Here is a 22,341-nt window from a genome sequence, read left to right on the forward strand (position 1 = left end):
TAAAATCTAAGAACTTTAAAATTGAATTTAGTTTTCTACTTTCTATAAATTTTTGGCAGCTCTCAACATTGTTAAACAGTCAGTTTCAATCAACAGTACTTTCAGGTTTGCATACATTGCCACAATAGCTGGATTGTAAACACCACAGTGGAATGTTTCTTGTAAACTTTTCCTTGGACTAAAAAAAAAAAAAAAGAATCATGGAAAATTTTCTACTGGTTTTAGTTTTTGTAGGAACAAGCTTTCCAAAACCTACAATTTAGTCTTGATTGGGCCCTGATCAAAAGCCTACTGAAGTTAACTGGAGTCTTTTCACTGACTTTAATGGACATTGGACTGGGTCCACAGTCCCTTTCAAATAGCTTTTTATTGTCAGTTTTTAAAATCAACCCAAGCTACAGTGAGCTTTAGTTACAGGGTATTTTACCCTTTTAGGAGAATTATTATTTGTATTAGTGTAGCATGTAGGAGCCCTAGAACCCCACTATGCTAGGCACTGTACAAACACAGAACTAAAAGATAGATTGTAAGCTCTTTGGGGCAAGAACTAAGTATAAAACAATACAAAACAGATACATGCAATATGGTCTATTTTCAATGTTGTTCCATTGATTCCTTGTATTCCCCATCCATCTGTCAGGATATTGTATATTTCCCCTTTTAGTCCTTTAGGATAGTAGGTAAGTGAAAGAAGGGATCTTGGGAACCTAACATCATAATAAACAGAATTTCTTGCCTTTCCCATGGTTGTTTTGGTTTAACTAAGGATCTGAAAGCAGTACTTCTAACGGACAAGGTCAGGGCTCTATTCTTTTCCCCTTTCAAGACCCAAAGGTTGTTCCTTAACTTTTAGTGACTCTGCCCTGTGAATATTTGGGTACATGGGTGAGAGATGAGTCGGAATGGTTCATAACAGCTTTCTCTCATTTATTCCAAAACTGTTACAGGTTTCATCCCTCTCTCTGAGCAGAAAAAAGAACACGTTCATTGTTGTGCAATGTGGCCACAGCTCCACTGACATCAAAAAAGGAGACTACTCTTCCACAACAAGAGTGAAAGAACCATAGCTAAAGGGGAAACAAAGCCAGCTATTAGCCTCCAGATGCAAAGGTATCTCTCATTACGTAATGAAGAAATCTCCCTAATTTGATCCATAAAGAGTCAGCCATGCCGTAAGCAACTGCTACACAGATCAGCCCCTAGGACTAACGTAAAGAATCACAGGTGTGGCAATCAGCAGCTAAAAGGAACTGAAGCAGAAGAACCTGAAGTAGTATTTTTAGGACACTTCTGCCCATCTGCCTGGATCTTCAGGGAGGCAGGCTAGGCTGAGGAAAGGCTACTGTACAGCCCCAGGAACAAGAGATCACAATATGGGAATGTGCTCAAGTATTTGAGAAATAAAATCCCTTCGTTACTGATTTTGATAAAGAGATGTTGTTCTGCACCTTAAATATTTGTCATCTTTAGCAATACACCAGTCACAACATAGCATAAATAGGACTGTTACAAGAACAGCTTGCTCTGTCCTAGGAAAAGGGAGAGAAAATGCAGTACCACTCAGCACCTCACACTGCTCAATAGCAGCCCCTTCAATTGAGAAGAGCTTTATTAAGTCTCTCTCAACTAAGAGAATGATGTTCTCTGACCATAACAGAGTCTAAGGGTAAAGTAGTGTGAGAATGAACGATTAAATTGACCCACAACCCAAAGCCACCAGATAAGGAGGAAAAATATTATGCAGTACAGAGAACAACATGTGAGGGTAGGAATGATTCCTTACTGCTCACAATAATGCACACAAGGAACATACATTATATTTTGTTCTTTAATAGAAAAATTTACATATATGTCATCAGGTATTATTGAGATGACTCAGGTATTATACATGCTTTTCCCCCAAGCAGACATAGTATGAATGGGCCAGATCTTTCAGAACCATTAGCAGTGTTGCAAGCTTTAAGATACTAATTTTAGTACAGTAATTTCATAATTCAATCAAAAAACAAGGAAAGAGTCAATGAGCAGCCTTACTGAATATAATTTAAAATAGGGGTTTACTCAAATCCCAGCAGGGAGTGGGTGTCCTCTGAAACAATATGGAGGTGTTACCTGTTCCTGGAAAGAATTCCTAATTGGCTGTGAAGTGTATAAAACTTGAAGAGCTAAACCTCCTATATTAACTTTCAATAGAAAAAAAATATTTTAAATATGAGAACATGTAGAATAGCACTTCCTAACAACTTGGTAAATGATTTTTTTATATATATATATATATATTACCAAGTTGTTAGGAAGTGCTATTCTACATGTTCTCATATTTAAAAAAAAAATATATATATATATACACACACACACGCACACAGTAACTCCTCACTTAGAGTCGTCCCGGTTAATGTTGTTTCGTTGCTGATCAATTAGGGAACATGCTCGTTTAAAATTGTGCAATGCTCCCTCCTAACGTCGTTTGGCAGCCACCTGCTTTGTCTACTGCTTGCAGGAAGAGCAGCCCGTTTCAGCTAGCTGGTGGGGGGCTTGGAACCAGGGTGGACCGGCAGCCCCCCATCAACTCCCTACTCCCCTAAGTTCCCTGTGCAGCAGCTGCCTGCAGTTCAGCTGTCCCTCCCCCCACTGCCATGTGCTGCTCCTGCCCTCTGCCTTGGAGCTGCTCCCCGAGACTCCTGCTTGCTGTGCAGGGGGGCAGGAAAGGAAGAAGGGGGCTGTCAGGGTGTCCCCCTCCCCCCTGCTCCTGCACACCACTTACCCCATCTTCCATAGAGCAGGGGGGGACACACCAGGGCTCAGGACGGAGGGAGCTTGCAGCAGCTGCGGTCTCAGCAAGCTGATCTAATTAACAAGGGAATGTACTTAAAGGGGAAATGCGCATCTCTCTCTCTCACACACATATGGTGTGTGTCTCTGTCTGCGATGTCTCCCCTCCCTCCATTTCTGCTGCCTTGTAGAGTGAGAGAGTTAACCCTGGAGGGCTCAGCCAATTGCTAGTTCATCATTTAGCAGTAAGGGAAATATCCCAGCCTCTGACTCTCCACCTCAACCAAGCTTCACAATCATCATCACTGTGTACCAGTATTAAATTATTTAAAACTTATACTGTGTGTGTGTGTGTGTGTATATATATATATATTTTATATATATATATAAAAAAATAAAATATTGTCTTTTGTCTGGTGAAAAAAATTTCCCTGGAACCTAACCCCCCTCATTTATATTAATTCTTATGGGGAAATTGGATTCGCTTAACATCGTTTCGCTTAAAGTCGCATTTTTCAGGAACATAACTACAATGTTAAGTGAGGAGTTACTGTATTTATGTACATGATTAACTGGCAGTAACAACTGTTTGAGTGCATATAAATCAGACTAATCTGTGGAAGAGACAGGAAAAACTGATTTTAAAGAAGACAGACACACACACACTAGAACAATGTGTAGAATCTCAGAATGATAATTAACATAGATAATTATACTTATAATGTTTTTTAAATACGTCAATTTCACTTGATATATCCCTAATGCAAACTGAGAGGAAGTTCACCAGTATGAAGATCAGGAACTTAATTAAAACTACTGTAAACTTATTTTCTATGTCTATTTGAAAATGAGGAATGACCTAATGCCAGATATACCATGACAGATATTGAAACCGCTTGCAGTATCTCTGGGGGAACACATTGTATTAAGTTCATGTATCACTGTGGGCCAGGGATTGTATGCGCGATTGTGGTCTACTCCACTTGGGAGGGTTACCACCACAGATCCTTCAGGAACTAAAAGAGTGGGGTGTGATTAAGGTGAATCACTCACACTTCCAGAGAAGTAGCACTCCCTGAGAAAGTTCGTGTATTCTGGGTCAAACTGGGTTTCCAGAGACTAGGAAGACAAAGAAAGGTGGGTTTGGTATAGAAAGGCTGAATTTAAATGGACTCCAGGCCTTTTTTCTGTTTCAGCAACAGATGGAACCTTCTGTCCAAAGAGGCTTCAACCCCTGCAGGAGAGTTGGAAAGTCTTTGGCCTACCAGGGCCCCCAAGACTGATGGGTGATCTCCGATAAGCTTTTAGCATGTGTCTAGGACCTTTTGTTGTTTTTTATGTTTTTTCTGGAATCCTTTTACTTTAGGAATAACTGGGCTTGCTTATAAAGGGCAGTGTAATAACTGTTGGCAAAACACTGTTCATTGTCCTCGGAGAGAAAGAAAAGCACAAGCTCTGGCCATTAGGCAGACTGGCTTGCTGGGGATATCACAGGGCACGGCAGGAAGCTGTGCAGTCTTAAAACTTTCCCGGTCAGAAGAAATTGGGACAAGTGAAAACCAGAGACCTAAGACCTGACTGGGAACTCCTGGAGTAAACCATGAAAGGGTGAATACAGGTTCACTTACCCTGAAACTATTACACATACCTTAGCATGATGCCCCAGAGAGACTTGAGGCCTTGTTTACCATGGCCAACTAAATTTGCATCCCTTAAGTTGAACCAGCAGTAGCGACAGTGGGAGTGCTAGTGTATCAGCTAGTAAAAGTGCCAGTGACCAACTGATACCAAGTATACATTAGTTTTCTGACTATTGCTATTACTAGTCCAGATTTTTTTTTGTGGGAGGGAGGGGGAAGTTTCCAGTGTAGAAAAGGTTTACAAACATCTGGGCAGCTAACAAAGGCTTTGTCCCATTGGCAATTTTAGGGAAGTCTTCCACCACTACCTTACCAACAGTGCAGCAGCACCAGTGCTAGAAACAGTGGGAACAGTAGTGTAGATTAGCCACCAGCACTTTTAACTCCCAAATTGAATAATCCAGGCCAGAGCATGACTTGACACTGTGGAAAAAACCATGGCACGGCTGGTTTACACTAACATTATTTCCACCATTGCCAGTAGAGCTGCATCAACACTCGTGCAATGGTGGAAGCCTTCCACCAGAACTGACAGTACAGATAAAACCAGAGAGATCAGATACTTCCTGACCCTGGAGAAAAATGGTGAGATTGAAACAGAATGCATTGTCAAGAGAAGAATTTCTGAAATCTGAGATTTTCAACTTGTTTAACCAATATTCTATAATTAAGAGGTCTGGCCTTACTAATTAAACTTATTGTAGTCTAACCTTAGTTATGATTATATTTTGCTTCACTTCTGTTTTATTTTGATTTTTCTATTGCCCATGCCAAATGTATTTAAGATAACTGAAATTGGATACTGATATTAGGGGATACTATCGAACAACCTGAAGCTGGAAATAGGAGCTTTGAAGGTGCTAACTGCACTCAGAGGGAGCACGAGGGAAGCTTGGCATGTTCACAGGTAAACAAATTATTTTCCCAAGCCAGTTACTTTTCTTTGGCTCTTATCTTACCTCATCTACGTATGGTTTTACAAGAATCTGGCCAACTAATGCCTCTGCATCTCGTGTTTTGTCAATTGTTGCATAGGTCCGTAAGCAATGACGTACTATGTCAACATTGGAAGTTTGAAGGCCTTCCAAGAGCAGCCCTTCCAGAGACTGCTGCAACATAGCTGTTATTCCAGCTATACGCTACAAAAAAGGAGAGAATAAAAACAGAGCATTGCCCTCTTTACAGGAGTTATGTGCAAGAAGATTTACCAACATCAACACACACTTAAAATTAAAAAGAGTACATTCAGAATTGTAGTAACTGTATCAATTTAACATTAAAATCCAATGATTAAAATAAACCTATGGATTATTACTGTATATTTAACTCCATATCATGAAATTACTCAATTTAACAATGTTAAACTAGGGGGAAAAAAACTATTTTCTTTTGTATATTGAAAAATCAATCTGGTAAACAGTCTAGGATCTGACTGACATGGGAGAAATGATAAATCAACAATTGTTCTCCCAATTAACTAACCTACACCTTGTGTCAACACACGAACCCATTGAATCAATTGCTAGTGGTAACAATTGTGACATTTACCCCTGGATTTTATGAGAAAAGCAGTGATTGAGTCCCAAACATTTCAGGTCAAAGAACTGAGACCCAATATGACTGCATTCTATTACCACAAACAAAGGACTGCCATAGTAGGCAGCTGCCAGGGCTAGCAGCTGCTTCAGCCAGCAAACCTCCTTTAAGATTGCTGGAGGAGGGCCTCCCTCTGGCAATACCTCCACTTAAGCCCCACTCATTCCCAACACTCTCCCCAGAAATACCCCCTTGGCCATGCCTTTCCAGGAGATTCCCCCAGTAAGTGTCCCACTGTACATCTAATGTCTACCAATATGGAGCTGATGATTCAACTGTTCACCTCCAGTCAAGTCCCTTTTATGCCCCCTCTCAAAGTATCCTCCTAAAAAATTATCTCCTTGGAAATGCTCCCAGAATCCATCCTGAACAGCCTAAATTGGCAATCCAACTGTAGGTCACCAGCTGCAAATAATCATTTGAAAACACATAGCGGGGTCACTGGCTGAGAGCATTTATAAGGAAGGCACCCCACAGGGAGCACCCCCCAGTTTTGCTCCTCTTGAAATATTCCACTCATGTTCCTACCTTTCCCTCTCCACTATTCTCAACTGGAAATTCAACTGCCAGCTGCAAGCGGTGGCCTTGTGAACCACCTGTGGTTCAAACTGCTACATGCAGTCTGCGATACACAATTGTAATGCTGGTGTAGGATGTCAGGGGGCATTAGCTGAGTGGGGCTGGGCAGAGGGGAGTATCAGACAGAACTGAGGGAATGTCTACAATGCAATATAAGCCCAGAGTTGTTAGAACATGAGTTAGCAGACCCTGGGGCTTGAGCATCTACGCTCATTTGTAACCCCAGGTTAGGAATTGTTGAACCCTGGGTCCCGACCTGGGCTCTATCACGTACACGGCATTATGAGGGCCCGAGTCCAACCACCCGTAACCCAGACTTCCTAGTGCCCTCCCAAAACGTGGCCACTCTAGCCCTTTGTTTGTGGTGCAGAATGGGAAAACTTGACTGTCCAATACATCTGACTGTTCAGAAGACAAAAAGTCCACCAGTGGGATACTTTCATAGAACTCCCAGAGTCCAGGGGGGACCGTGTCTACACTGCAATGAACTGGAGTTTGAACCCTGGGTCCCGGTTTGACTCAAGTTCATGGGGTCCTAGGTCTGAGCTCTGGGTTGGTGCAACACTGCAATTAAAGACTCGTGGCTGGCTGACGTCAGCTGACTCGGGCTCATGGGGCTCAGGATATGGGTCTGTTTAATTGTGGTGTACATATCTGAGCTCGGGCTGGAGCCTGAGATGTGGGACCCTGCGAGGTAGGGGGGGTCTCAGAGCTCAGACTGCAGCCTGAATCTGAACGTCTATGCCTCAAACAGCACCACAGCCCAAGCCAGCTAGCACAGGCGAGCTGTGTTGTCTAATTCAGTTGTGAGCAACCTGCTGCCCACGGGCTGCATGCGGCCCATCAGAGTAATCCCTGGAAGGCTGCGAGACCGTTTCTTTACATTGACCGTCCACAGTCATGGCAGCCCGCAGCTCCCAGTGGCTGGGAACGGCGAACCGCAGCCACTGGGAGCTGCAGGACGCCGTGCCTGCAGACGGTCAATGTAAACAAACTGTCTCGCGACCCGCCAGCGGATTACCCAGATGGGCAGCATGTGGCCCCGGGGCTGCCCACCACTGGTCTAATTGCAATGTAGACATACCCTAAAAGGTGGCTAACTGGCTGAAGAAGCCATCAAAAACAACAGCCACCACACCTCAATCAGTTTAAGGCAGCACTGCTGTGGACACAAAGGCAAACCTTTAATCAATTCAGGGTAACTACTGTGGACACACTCAATTGTTTATGCTTCAGTTTGTATAAGATAACCAGAGTTATTAAATCCCCTGAGTACCAAGGCTAGATTTAGACTAAGGATAAAATGTTATGCTGACAAACACTTAATATAATTTCTTATTTTCTATTCCTATTCTCAACTGTTCATCTGAAAGATGTTGGAAAATAACAGCATGAACACCCACAGAAGATAGCACTGGTAAAGGAATGTTTTAAACTAGGAACCTGTTTTGCTCAGAACAAACTAATTAAAACATTGTTGATGTAATATCGGTATTTCTGTACCTACTGCATATGTTAGATTTCATGAAGGTTAAGCAGGGTAACAGTGGTACTTACTGGTCTCACTTTGTCCAAAAGAGGCATTCCTTTGCTTTGTACTGCATGAAATTGTAATTGGTTAAATTCCGTGGCAATTCTCTCTAAAATCTGTCCAGTCAAAAGTGGGCTAAAAAAGAATGTGTGTGTGTTAGGTTAGAACTTGCAGTTCAATACACAATAAGGTCTTCACAAACAAAATCACTTCCACCTAATGGTCAGATGCACACTGCTCCCCGCCCAACTCTAACATGGGGGAGGCAGGGTACAAGGTCAGAGTTACAATGTTTTCCCTGTGAATAATGGTAAGAGGCAGGCATAGCGGGCACAAGATCATGCCTTAGCAGCCCACAACACTGGTCCCTGCAATGACGGTCCTGCTTGTTGTCATGGGGGAAACCAGTTTTACAGAACTCAACAGCTCTGGAAAGGAACAAATCTATATGATGAAGGAACCCCCCCCCCCTTTGCCCATCCCCTGTGGCATGGCAGTATTAATGAGGGCTGTCTCTGAGGAAATAGCCATGCCTTCTTCATCCCAGCATGGCTCCACTAAACTTCCCCATTCCCTAAAATTGAACTGCTATCCCCACACCCAGTCTCAGCTTTCACTGTGTTCCCCCTTTACATAGGAGGAGATGGTGTGTCCAGGGCTCCTACATCCACTCTCCCACCTAACCGTCCCACACTGGTCCTGTCCCCCAGTTATGCCCTCTTGTATCACAACTGAAGAGCAGTGGAGATGATCTCATGCACCAAGAGGCGCACAAGACTAGCATTTCCCCTGCCTATGAACTACAGCTAGTTTGCTGGCAAGGTGAGGTATGTGAGGATCACGTCTGGTATTTCAGCCCCAAGGCAGCTGGAGAGAGAAGTCCCCCGCTCCCCCATCTTTGCTTAGAGGCAGAAAGAGGGGAACTTCTCCCTGAAGTTGTCTGAGAAGTCCAAGTACCAGACTGGCTCTTCATGAAGCTCCCCTCCACACAGATACTACATCATCAATCCTATACACATCATCATGCTGTTGGCAATTTTCTTTTCAGTTATGTGAAAAAGTCAAGGAAACAGGAGAAGCCACTCTTTGTTTTACTCCCAACGGTAGTAAATGGTACATTTGTCGAAACATGGGAGGGATTTCAGAGCCAGAGGTATTCCAGATTATTGGCAAATGGATTCTAAAAAAAAACCAACACTACAAAATGTCAAAAATGTACTTTTTAAAAATTGATTAATGAGCATGCAACAATCTACTTTTACTCAAAAAACACTTTCATAATTTCAGCATTTATGAAAATGTTTAGTTCTATATTTAGTTTACTGCCACTTTGCAGAACGATAACTGAGATTTTAAGAATCCTGTAAAATTTAAAACTATGGCACTATCTTAACTGTGGTCTTGCTGTCATTCCACCATATTTAAAATTCTAAACATGTGTAAGAGTATTTGTAAATTCGGGTACAGTACAACGATGAAACAAACTGCATTTGTTGATTAGGAATAGAACTTGAATGTTTGCACATTCCTTACCTGTTTGCTTCTAATAAGGACAATTCTTTAGAGCTTTGGGAGTGTAGAATTTTCTCAATTTTTTCAACTGATTGAATAACCTGAATAAGTCTCAAGACACACATCTGTAAAGAAAGCAATATTTATCATCATGTTCATCTCCAGTTTCAGTCTCCATTTTCTAATTAACAGCTCTGAGAATGGTACTGGGGCCAGCCTTCACATTTTTGGTTGAAAGTTTCTTAAGAATCTGAATCCGTTTAGGAGAACAAAAAGGACCCAGGAAATGATATACGAGTTCAGCCACACTTTAAGACAGACATGGACAAATTGGAAAGAGTCTACAGAAAAGCAACAAAAATGATAAATTTATTTAGAAAACCTGACCTATGAGGAAGGTTAAAAAACTGGGCAATTTTATCTTGAGAAAAGATGACTGAAGGGGGACATGAGAACAGTCTGTAGATAGGTTAATGGCTATTATAAAGAGGACCGTGATCAACTGTTTTCCACGTCCACTGAAGGTAGGACAAGAAGCAATGGGATTACTCTGCAGCAAGGGAGATTTAGGTTAGATATTAGGAAAAACTTTAACTATAAGGGTAGATAAGATCTGGAATAGGCTTCCAAGGCAGATTGTGGAATCCCCATCACTGGAGGTTTTTAAGAACAGATTAGAAAAACAGCTGGCTTATTTAAGATGGCCTAGACTTATTAGTCCTGCCTCAGTTGAGGGGCTGGACTTGATCACTTTGAGGTCCCTTCCAGCCCTACATTTCTATGATTCTACTTAGGTATAATGGTGTTAAGCATAATAGGAACTACATTACATTTTAGTACAGGTTCAAATAATTCTTGTTCTTCCACCTCAAAATAAATTAGATGTTTTTTGCGTAAATCAAAAATTAAACATTTTTCTTTCCAGGTTTATTATACTACATTTAAATTATGTGGAAGTTTACACACCAGTATGAAATGGAAATAATAGTGCAGTCTTTTTTATATAAAGTACTAATAGTAGAAATGGCTTGACTTAATGATAAAAGGAAATTTGGGATTATGATTGATTGACCATCACTCACCTTATAGTACCAGGAGTCTCCAAACAATGGATGTCTAACTTTTACATGTATAAAAACAGCGCACAGTACGATATGGACAGACACAGCCATCTCTCTGAATTTCTTGTTTTAACAGTTATTGGGAGGGAGGGGGAATACATAACTCTAATTAGTGTATTTTCTTCCCCCAGCTATTTGTCTGTTGTACCTTTTTTCTTCTGATATCCTCTTGCTTAGACATATGTTCATCTACTGCCCGAATTCCTTCACTCACGCACGACTTAAGGCTCTGAGAGAGACATGAATTAATTTGGAAAATTTGGCTTAGTGATATGGAAAAATTTTAGCCTAAGAACAAATTTGTGTCAATTAAAAAAAGAAGGGTTTGGCTGTCCTTAAGAACTGTTAATTTTTATGGACTTGCAATCATTTTCATATTTTTAAAAAAAACTTCTCTCTCCCCTGTTATGATGTAAGAGACAAACAAACAATAGGGAAAACTGATTAACTGATATACAGAGGAAACAAGTTGAAATATACAGTACAAGAATTGCTGTCAAATGCACAAAGTAAATAAAACTGAAATAGAGGAATAATACTTTCAGTTATATTTAAGAACCGCCATACTGGGTCAGGCCAATGGTCCATCTAGCCCAATATTTGGTCTACAACAGTAGCCAGTACCAGAGCTTCAGGGGGAGTGTACAGAACAGGGCAGCTGGAGTGACTCACCCTGTCTTTCCCTCCCAACATATGGCAACCAGAGGTTTAGGGTCATCCTGAGCATAGGGGTGCATCCCTGACCATCTTGGCTCATAGACATGATGGACCTATTCTCCATGAACTTATCTAGTTCTTTTTTTAACCCAGTTATACTTTTGGCCAACACAACATTCCATGGAAAAGGGTTCCACAGGCTAATTGTGCGATGGGTGAAAACAGAATTCCTCGTTTGTATTTAATCTGCTGCCTGTTAATTTCATCGGGTGACCTCTGCAGGAAAGGGTAAATAACACTTCTCTATTCACTTTTGCCATGCCAGTCACGATTTTATAGACCTATCAGATCCCCCCCTTAGTGGTCTCTTCTCTAAACAGAACAACCCTACTCCTTTTAGTCTCTCTTCACATAGAAGCCGTCCCATATCCTTGATCATCTCTGTTGCCCTTCTCTGAACCGTTTCCAGTTTTATTATATCTTTTTCGAGATGGGGCAACCAGAACTGAATACAGTATTCAATAAATCCATGGATTTATATAGTGATATGATATTTTCTGTCTTATTTTCTATCCCTTTCCTAATAGTTCCTAACATTCTGTTTGCCTTTTTGACTGCTACTGGGCACTGAGTGGAAGTTTTCAGAGAACTCTTCATGACGACTCCCCCCCCCACCCCCAGTGTAGACCAGCCCTTAGACCCCATCATTATACATATGTAGTTGGGATTATTCTTCCCCAATGTGCATTATTATGCACTTAACACTGAAATTCATGTGCCATTTTGTTGCCCAGTTTTGAGAGATTCCTTTGTACCTCATGAAGTCAGCTTTGGACTTAACTATCTTGAGTAATTTTTTATCATCTGCAAACTTTGCCACTTCACTATTTGCTCCCTTTTCCAGACCATTAATGAATAAGTTGAACAGCACAGGTCCCAATACAGATCTTTGGGGGACCCCATTGCTTACCTCTCTTAAATTTACCTAAGTGTTACTCAAAACAAGCAGTATGTTTTCAGGCAGAAGTGTGATTTTTTTTAAGTTGACTGTGTCCCTTTAACTTATGCTTTATTTATGTGGATTTAAACATTTTTCCAAAATGGAGGAAAGATAAGGTACTAAGTGCACATGGGCATTTTTCGCCTCAAAAAAAGATGAGGTTATACGTCAAGTTTTCAACAAAAATCCTCTAGGAAGAGCTGTGAAGATTTTTACCAATATATTTCAGCTGCTAAATGCAAGTCATGCTAGGTGAACTACTGTAACAAAGGTCTCAAAGGAGAAGGGGAGGAAAGATGTCTTTGTGGATAACGTATACAACTGGGAGGGAGGAGATATATCCGCTATTCCTGGTTCTGCTATAGACATCCTAAATCGCTCTGTGCCTCAATTTCAAGTGTAAAATAGTGCTAATTCTTCACTACACAGTGGTTTCGTGAGGCTTATTCATTTATGTCCTTAAATCACTTGAGGTCCTTGGATGGACGGCATTACAGAAAATGCAAAATTACTTCTGCTACTACAGAACTCTTATATCACACTGTCCTCTAAAACAATGAACAGGAAATGATGTCTTACATTTCTCATTTTCAAAGAGAAGACTCTGATAAACAATTATCAATTCGAGGAATTTAAAAGACAATTAATTTTCATAAGATATAGTATGAGATGTAAGTTTACTAAACTATTTTGAGATATATATGGATTATTTCAAACATACCATGACCTCTTCTCGTAACTGTCCCAACGGCACTGAAAGCTGATTGAGGGCCTTATCCATGCCAACCTACAAAAATGATCAAAACATACAGTTGGGAAGCTATTTGATTATAATAATGTTTGTTTCACTTAACATGTGAATTCATTATTGACTGTATCCATTAGATACAGCACTGTTGTATAGACCTACACAATCCTCACAAAAAAGTCATCTAAGGCTACGTCTTCACTACCCGCCTGGATCGGTGAGTAGAAATCGATCTCTCGGGGATCGAATTATCGTGTCTCGTCGGGACGCGACAATCGATCCCCAAATCGACACTTGTACTCCACCAGCACAGGTAGGAGTAAGCGCCGTCGACGGGGGAGCCGCGGCGGTCGATTTGCCGCCGTCCTCACAGCGGGGTAAGTCGGCTTGGATACATCAAATTCAGCTACGCTATTCGTGTAGCTGAATTTGTGTATCTCAAATCAACCTCCCCCCAGTGAAGACGTAGCCTGATCTTGATTCATACTTAGTGATGTGCCAGTATGCTCATTTAATACTACAAGGTAGGAACAAAAAAAATCAGCACTACTATTTTTCTCAGTGGTGCAGAACATGAAGAGAAATGAAAAACTATGCAAACTAGATATTTGTACTATGTATCCCAATGCGCACCATACAGAAATGCAATGAGACATTTCCATTTGAAAAATGAATTGTGGTATTTGGTCAACTGGATTGAACAGTACCGACTTGTTACATAGTCTGCATACTTAGATCTGTGTCTCTCAGTTTTAATAATTCAGATATCTGGAGCTTTACATGTATTAGAGGCTTTTCACATTTTAAGAGGGTTGGGGAATTCTCAACAATTATTTACTACCTTCATACTAAATCCATGATCTTTAAAGAAATCACAATTATTGCTTTTCATCTTACTGCAGACAAAGAGCACTTATATAGAAAGTACAGGTACAGCACATAAGTGTTTTCCAGTCTCTCTCAATTTGAGGGGCAACAATTCAAGGCTTCTTTACCTAACATGCCAGGAAAGAAAGACATTCACAATTTTGTGTTGTAATTAAAAATCACACTAAAACACTCTCACACACATCATTCAACTTGAAAACTTACCAGATTTGTTGAAAGATTAACAAAATCTGCATAGTCCTTGTTTATGAGTTCTACCATGGCAGTTTTAAGGAGTTTGTAATAGAGCTCCAGATCATCTCTGAGCTCTTCTAACTGGACACGCTTTCTGCAGTCAGACACAAAGTGATCGACATCAAAGTCTGGCTGAAAATGAAACGAGCAAAAAGATACAGGGATGTAAATAAAAAACATACCAAAGAAACAGAAAAGAATTGGATCTTCCCTGTAATAAGCATTCTACGTGCAACTAAACTGTCGAGCCTACCTGAAGCACAAAAAAAAAAAAAAGTTTGCAGATAATTGACAAACCATACTCTAGAGACAGATTTTAGCTTTCTGGGATCCTAGACTCATTGGGACAGATGATACTGTCTTCTAATGTGTATTGCAGTACTGTATTATCCAAACCCCTTTACTGCTGCTTTAAATTGCCCATGGATTTATCTGAAAATATGTTATAAGTATGAGCTTAACCCTGAAGCTTTTTTTTATAAAGCCACATTGCACTTTGTAGCTAAGCATTCAGCAGGCTTTGTTAAAGATTTTATTTTAGTCATGTTGCAGTGGAGAAATTCAAAGCTTCTGTTAAGATTGCAGGAGGTGGAAAGGAAAACCGAAGACATGGAGATCAACCAATCAACCAACATATGACAATTTTCAAGAACACTCAAGACTACTAGACAACACTGAGAAATCAGATTGATGACCAAAAAAAAAAAAATCAATATCAAATTAAGACGTTTCAGTGGAAGGTGAGAGGACAACGGAAAAGAAGCTGAAGCTGCTTTTTCAAAGTAGATTATGAAATCTCTAGGGAAATGTCATGGAAATATAAATCTGCCTTTCAGGTTCATTCCATCCAGAGTCAAATGTATTCTCACTCTCAGTCTAGAAAAACCATAAATGATTAAAATGGACACACAAACGTGTGCACAGACAGACAAAAGAGGACACGAATCAACATTCTACAAAATTTCATTACTGATGTTGATTGTGTTCTCTTCAGACTTCCTGATTCTGTATAGAATCAACAAGAATGTAGTGATTCAACATATAGGCCTAATCGAAGCCTAAAAATAGATTGACCTAACTACATAACTTAGGGCTGTGAAAAATTTTGCATCATGTCTGACATAGTTAGGTCAACCTAACACTGCAAACATATTCTATTGAAATCGGATGTTTTAAATTACACTTTAATTTAAATTAAATACGGGTTTATTTATTTAAAACAAACCTATTTAAAATTAAATTTGAAACTGACACACTGTGTTAATGCCTAAACTTATTTAAATTGAAAGACGAAACATAATATTAAGCAGTCCATATGTTTCCTGCCAAGTTTTAAAGAAAGTCAGACCACTGAACTGCTGGAAATCATTGGCTAAGCACCTGGAACCAGAGTTTGTGGAAGTGCTAAACCAGTTTTTGAAAGCAGTAGCCTCTTCTGCAGGTGAAGAGAGAATATATTCTTCATTTCAATTTATTCAAATATTGTAGTTCAATTCTATGATTAGCTCAAAGTTTAGAAACTAACTTGGAGTTACAAAAATAGAATATGTTTTCCTCTTCCAACCTCTGAATAAAAACTAGGTGTAAGAGGCTGACATCTTCTAGTTCTAAAATCCTGAAATAATGGTGACCAGAAATAATCAAGTCAGTTCATTAGTACAGATATTACTTCCTTGGTAATAAAGCAATCAGTTTTAAATGCAAATCACATTTGGATAAACTCCTTTTGATTATATATTGAGCACATTTAAGGTAGTTTTATTTAATAAGAAATAAAATGATATTTTGTTCATTTTAATTGAATATGGATTTCCATTCAAATAAAGCTTGGCCCAAGTCACAAATAAAAAAATAATCATCATCTAGTAAAAAGTTAAACTATATAATTGCTTAAATAAATGTGTACAGAGGTAGCGTATTCTCCTGGTTAGCAAAAAGCAGCACCAAATTTAGTGTAAAGGCTATATTTAACTGCAAATCAACATGTTTTAATGGTTATCAACCAATGAGAACCAATCTTTCTTTGGGAAAATCACTAAAAAGCAAAAATGCAAAACATGACTAAAATCAATTATTTAATCAATCCACCCTGAAAGAAAGAGAGGTACAGAAGTTGATAAGAATAAAGTACGAGGAAATTGAGAAACAGCACTGCAGGAATGTCATTTAGAAGCCGTTACAAGTACAAGCATCAAAAACAGACAGACAATCAGATGGACAAGAAAAGGAAAATAATTAAAACAGATTTATGTTTCAAGTTTCCTCTATTACAGATGAAAAGTTAAAGCTTTTTCTTAAAAACTAGTTTATATTTCTTACTCTACACTATTTATTTACAGTTACAACCCCAAATCTAACATCTACCCGCAAATCTGTGATTTCTTCTCATCTTCATGTGTATTTCTCCTAGAAGTGCATTCCTAAGTGTCATTTTGCAGTCATCCTAAGAAGGATTCTAATACCTTACATACCTTTATCCAAAGAATAAGCAAATGAAAGTAGTCAGGAGTAGTGCACATATTCCAAACCATGACAGTGTAAAGAGTAAAAGGATTTTCTGATATTCAGTTGCACAGCTGCAAATACTCTGGCTGATACATCCATCTGAGATGGATATAAGGAACTGTACAGAGCCATGCCTCTAATACACAGGCCTACCTTAGTCACAGAAACCAATAAACCTGCTCAGAGACTAGCCCTATTAAATTTTTGCTGCTTTCCATACATACACATCTACCCCGACATAATGCGACCCGATATAACACGAATTCGGATATAACGTGGTAAAGCCGTGCTCCGGAGGGGGGGGCGGAGCTGCGCACTCTGGTGGATCAAAGCAAGTTCAATATAACACGGTTTCACCTATAACGCGGTAAGATTTTTTGGCTCCCGAGGACAGCATTATATCGGGGTAGAGGTGTACTTTCCAACAAATCGTATACTGCACAATCCTCCCTCCCTTCCACCCTAAACAATTAAGTGTTGTGCCTATGTTTGTACTGTAAAGTCTTTCAGCCGCTCCTAGACAACTGATAGGCACAATTGGAAACAGAAAACAATACATAAATAAAAATCAAAAGAAAAAAAATTGCATCTAATCTAGAGACTCCAGATCTGAACAGAGCAATGCTACAAGTGTCTTTCAGGGCAAAAGTCAATATACACTAAGCAGACTTGTGCTTTACTCTCTCCTAATTATTACAATAAAATAATGAATTTACCACCTGAGACAGTGGGCTGTTAGACCCATGTTTCGCTTCTTTTGCTCAGACTAAGCCATCCATTGTAACAATCACAATCACTTTCATTTAAGCCCTAGAAACTCAATTTGCTCTTTTCATTCATTTTTCAACAGCAGTAAAGTTCCATCGCCAAATCTGATAGAAAAGAACATAAGAATGGTCATACTGGGTCAGATCAAAGGTCCATCCAGCCCAATATCCTGTCTGCCGACAGTGGCCAATGCCATGTGCCCCAGAGGGAGTGAACCTAACAGGTAATGATCAAGTGATCTCTCTCCTGCCATCCATCTCCACCCTCTGACAAACAGAGGCTAGGGACATCATTCCTTACCCATCCTGGCCAATAGCCATTAATGGACTTAACCTCCATGAATTTCTCTCAGGTTTCAGAGTAGCAGCCGTGTTAGTCTGTATCTTCAAAAAGAACAGGAGTACTTGTGGAACCTTAGAGACTAACCAATTTATTTGAGCATAAGCTTTCGTGGGCCCACTACATTGGCTGTAGCCCACGAAAGCTTATGCTCAAATAAATTGGTTAGTCTCTAAGGTGCCACAAGTACTCCTGTTCTTTTTATGAATTTATCTAGCTCTCTTTTAACCCCTGTTATAGTCCTAGCCTTCATAACCTCCTCAGGCAAGGAGTTCCACAGGTTGACTGTGCACTGTGTGAAGAACTTCCCTTTATTTGTTTTAAACCTGCTGCCCATTAATTTCATTTGGTGGCCCCAAGTTCTTATATTATGGGAATAAGTAAATAACTTTTCCTCATTAACTTTCTCCACACCACTCATGATTTTATATACCTCTATCATATCCCCCCTTAGTCTCCTCTTTTCCAAGCTAAAAAGTCCTAGCCTCTTCAATCTCTCCTCATATGGGACCCGTTCCAAACCCCTAATCATTTTAGTTGCCTTTCTCTGAACCTTTTCTAATGCCAGTATATCTTTTTTGAGATGAGGAGACTACCTCTGTACGCAGTATTCAAGATGTGGGCGTACCGTGGATTTATAGAAGGGCAATAAGATATTCTCAGTCTTATTCTCCATCCCTTTTTTAATGATTCCTAACATCCTGTTTGCTTTTTTGACTGCCGCTGCACACTGCATGGACGTCTTCAAAGAACTACTATCCAAAATGACTCCAAGATCGCTTTCCTGATTAGTTGTAACTAAATTAGCCTCCATCATATTGTATATATAGTTGGGATTATTTTTTTTCCAATGTGCATTACTTTACATTTATCCGCATTAAATTTCATTTGCCATTTTGTTGCTCAATCCAACCAAAACTCCCTTTTCCCAAAGTGAAAGTCTGTTATTGCCACTCTAAAACTAACAGAGCTGAAATGGCGGTAGCACTGTAGAAGTTTTGTGTAAAAGTCCATAATATAGTCAAAGCTTAACAAACGAAGTAGTAGATTCATGTGCCACCCAGAGCTGGAGCTTTATGAAAACCATCAAATATTGCAAGACTGGAAATACAATTGCAAACATTGGCAACACTGCAAACAAGCTTCGTTTGCCCTCACAACAAAAAGTGCTTCAGCTATCATTATGGGTGATTCCAGGGGTCTGTATTCAGAGGGCAAAGCCCAGAGAGGGCATCTCAGTTATCCAAGTTATCCTGAAAACCAATTTCAAGTTTTTCAAAAGTTCTTCTGCCTATCACCTCTCAACAACATTTGCTTCCCCTCTTCCCCCCGCTCCCTATCACCCCAGAAAGGATGAAGAACAAGTTGTCCCAAAGAAAAACAAGCAGCGACTACTAAGAAAAACAATCGTTTCTAACTTCCCAAATAATATAGAATCAAGGTCTCAATCTTCAAAACACTCAATGGGCTTGGTCCACTATCTACAAGATTGTGGTCAACAACTTCACTCCTCTGACATAGTGGAACTTTCTACAATAAAGGGGAAGTTTGTGTCCAGGAGACAAAGCTTTCCCAGGGGCCAGCCCAAGACTGTGGCATGAACTCCCACAGGAACGAAGGATCACCATCATAGGCATGCGCACGGCGTGTGCCAGGTGTGCCTGGGCACACCCTAATGCCCGGGCACACCCTAATGCCCATGGGCCGGATCCAGCCCCTCAGGGCTTTGGATCCGGCCCATGGGATTTGCCCCCCATGGTGCCGCAGGCCCCGCACTGCTTTCAAAGCGGCCATCAGGGCACCATGTCTCTAGGGCCGGGGGGTTGCTCCAGGCACTGCCTCCAGAAGCTCCCATTGGCCGGGAACAGGGAACCGTGGCCAATGGGAGCTTCAGGGGAGGTACCTGGAGGCGTGGCAAGGGCAGCATGCAGAGCCCTGTGCTGCCCCCGCCACTCGGGGCTGCGCAGGGATGTGGTGAGCGGCGTAGGGCACTGGCAGGCAGGGAGCGCACCGCTGCGGGTAAGCGGTGCCGGGCCAGAGCCCAAACCCCTCCTGCACCCCCCCGTCCCTGCCCTGAGCCCCCGGCCTGCACCCTGTTGAGCCGGGCTCCCCTTTCCCAGGGCTGGGCTGGCTGCTTTAACAGCCCCATGTGCTCACTGGCAGCCTCCCACCCGGCAGCACCAACACAGCTGCTTAAGGTGGACTGTGGGGCTCGCGGGGATGCTGCCACAGCCCCCCTCCTCCCAAGGCAGCCTATGATCACCATAATCCTCACCACCTTAACGTAACATAAGAACGTCCATACTGAGTCAGACCAATGGTCCCTCTAGCCCAGTGTCCTGTCTTCCCACAGCGGCCAATGCCAGCGGTGCTTCAGAGGGAATGAACAGAACAAGTAATCATCAAAAGATCCATCCCCTCTCGCCCATTCCCAGCATGTGCTCCATGTGCAAAGTGGGTGTTGTGGGTGTGTGTGTATATATGTAAACATGAATTCCAAAACACACATTTCCACCCCAGGGGAGAGGATGAGAGAGCAAACATGTGACAAACATTAGTCATGCTGCTTAAAGCACTAAATGAAAGGCACTCAGGTGATGGTACAAAAAACTAAGCAGAATAGAAGTAGGACACCTGATGCCTATCTCAATACTCAGACTTCAGCTTTTGAGGTTAGTGGTCTAGGCTTCCACTGTCTACCTAACTGAGCTACAACCATCACCATACCAGCCTATCGCTCAGTTGTGGGTGCTCAAAGCCACCACAGTTTGGGCTGGTACGTTGATTGCGGGATTAGGGTTTGAAGCAGGCCTTGCCCCATGGCGGGGTACAGAAGGGCACCCAAGGCAATGGCACCCAAGCCAAGCTACAGCTCGAGTCTGGTGAACTAATGCAAAGCCCACGGGGATGGAAATCCGCTAATTAACAACGAGCTTCCCCCCTCTCAGCCCTAGGAAAGGAGTGGGAACCTGTCCCCTCTGCCAGCTGCCCCAGGGGGCCCGGCCGAGATGAACCCGCCCCACACACATCGCCCTGCGCAGCCCGGCCGGCAGCAGCAGGGGACCAGTCACTGCGCCGCTGGGAAGTCGGGCAGGCCCCGCTCACGCCTGGAACACGCCCCCCCCCCCCCGACTGCTCCCCACAGCCAGCGCAGGGACAGACACCCCCGCGCCGCCCCCCGGACACCGCCTCGTCCCAGGGGGACCCCCCGCCTCCCGGCCCGGTCCGGTCACCCCCCGCAACGCGGCACCTTCATGAACTCGTCCTTGTCGAAGCAGAGGTTTCCGGGCCCGCGGGGCAGGCACATGCCCCTCGCCTCCATCCCCGCGCGCGGGCCGGCCCCGGGCCCCTCCTCTCCGCGCCGGCTCCCGGCTCCCCGAGCTGCGGGCGGCTCTTCCGCCAACATGGCAACGCGGCGGGCGCGACACCGACGAGGCGCCGCCTCCGAGCCGGGAGAAGCCGCCACAGGCGAACGCGGCCCCTAGCGGCTCCAGGCGTCACTGCAGCGAGGGGGGCACCGCCCCCACTACTACGTCTACACGTTCGGAATCCGAATTCGGCGAAACTTGAGGAGAATCCTGCACCGTTCCCTGAGGATCTAGATCAGCGCGGGACGCGACGAGTCTGAGTCAAGAGGAGCGCCCCAGCTGGGATGTCACATCCAGTCTTCCTCCACACAAGGCGGATTAACCACCCTGCGGCCCGCCCGTCTCCTCCACTGCAGTGCTGGGGTAGCTGCTGTCCCGTTCAAAAGATCCCAGCAGGAGATGCACGAAGCGCGGCGGGGCAGATATTAACGAGACGTGTGAGGGCAGTGGTATAGTACAGCGCTAGTGCAGACCCGGGACGAAACTGCAGCAGATCAGAACTCAGACTAGCCTGGCTAGTGTGAACACCCCCCACTCCCTTCCGTGCTTAAGAGCTAATGAAAGAGGTGCCTGGGGCTCAATTTTTTTTCTTTAATAACTGACTCAGCAAGCAGACTGGGGCTATGAACTGCCAAGCCTAGAGGTGCCAGGTTTCAGCCTGGCACAAATTAAGCATTGCCCACCCTTCGTATTTGGCCTGGTGCCCTAACTCGGGTTCAGTTCTCCAATGTACATGAGGTTTCTGGTCCTAGACAATTTAGGGCAGTGATTTTTGACCATATTCTGCTAGGGCAAAGATAGGCAGGCTTTACCTCTGCTTCTGGATATAACAACAAGAATGTCCAACTATCAGAGGGTGACTGGCCCCTTTAAGAGGCACAAGGTTCCCATGCATCCCAGTTAGACCCAACTTTCATAGGAGGAAGGTATCTAGAGTCATATGTTAAAGGTATATGTGCATTTCTGTTATATAGAGGGCTCTAAGGTTGGTGTCAGATTGGCCCCTTTAAGAGAGAGCAGGTTCACTGCCCAACTGTGTTTTAGGGAAGGCACCTGAACCATATAAAGAGGGAGACAACTGCA

General features: G+C 42.5%; 1 protein-coding gene across 3 annotated transcripts in view; it reads right to left on the reverse strand.

Annotated features, from left to right (window-relative positions):
• COG2 (component of oligomeric golgi complex 2) overlaps window positions 1-21,360 on the reverse strand; it is a 43,053-nt gene extending 21,693 nt beyond the window's left edge. The window contains exons 1-7 of one of the 3 annotated variants that reach the window (XM_005291236.5): window positions 21,141-21,358; window positions 14,249-14,410; window positions 13,130-13,195; window positions 10,900-10,980; window positions 9,652-9,755; window positions 8,145-8,253; window positions 5,372-5,551 (exon numbers count right to left, since the gene is read on the reverse strand). In XM_005291236.5, the coding sequence (XP_005291293.1) occupies window positions 5,372-5,551; window positions 8,145-8,253; window positions 9,652-9,755; window positions 10,900-10,980; window positions 13,130-13,195; window positions 14,249-14,410; window positions 21,141-21,296 (858 nt within the window). In that variant the 5' untranslated portion in view covers window positions 21,297-21,358. Of the gene's footprint in view, window positions 1-5,371; window positions 5,552-8,144; window positions 8,254-9,651; window positions 9,756-10,899; window positions 10,981-13,129; window positions 13,196-14,248; window positions 14,411-21,140 lie in introns of all 3 variants that reach the window. The other 2 variants (XM_042848337.2, XM_042848336.2) reach the window with 2 other exon arrangements.
• Window positions 21,361-22,341: the final 981 nt, after the last annotated feature.

The sequence above is a fragment of the Chrysemys picta genome, chromosome 3, assembly GCF_011386835.1.
Source record: "Chrysemys picta bellii isolate R12L10 chromosome 3, ASM1138683v2, whole genome shotgun sequence".
NCBI lineage: Eukaryota > Metazoa > Chordata > Testudines > Emydidae > Chrysemys > Chrysemys picta.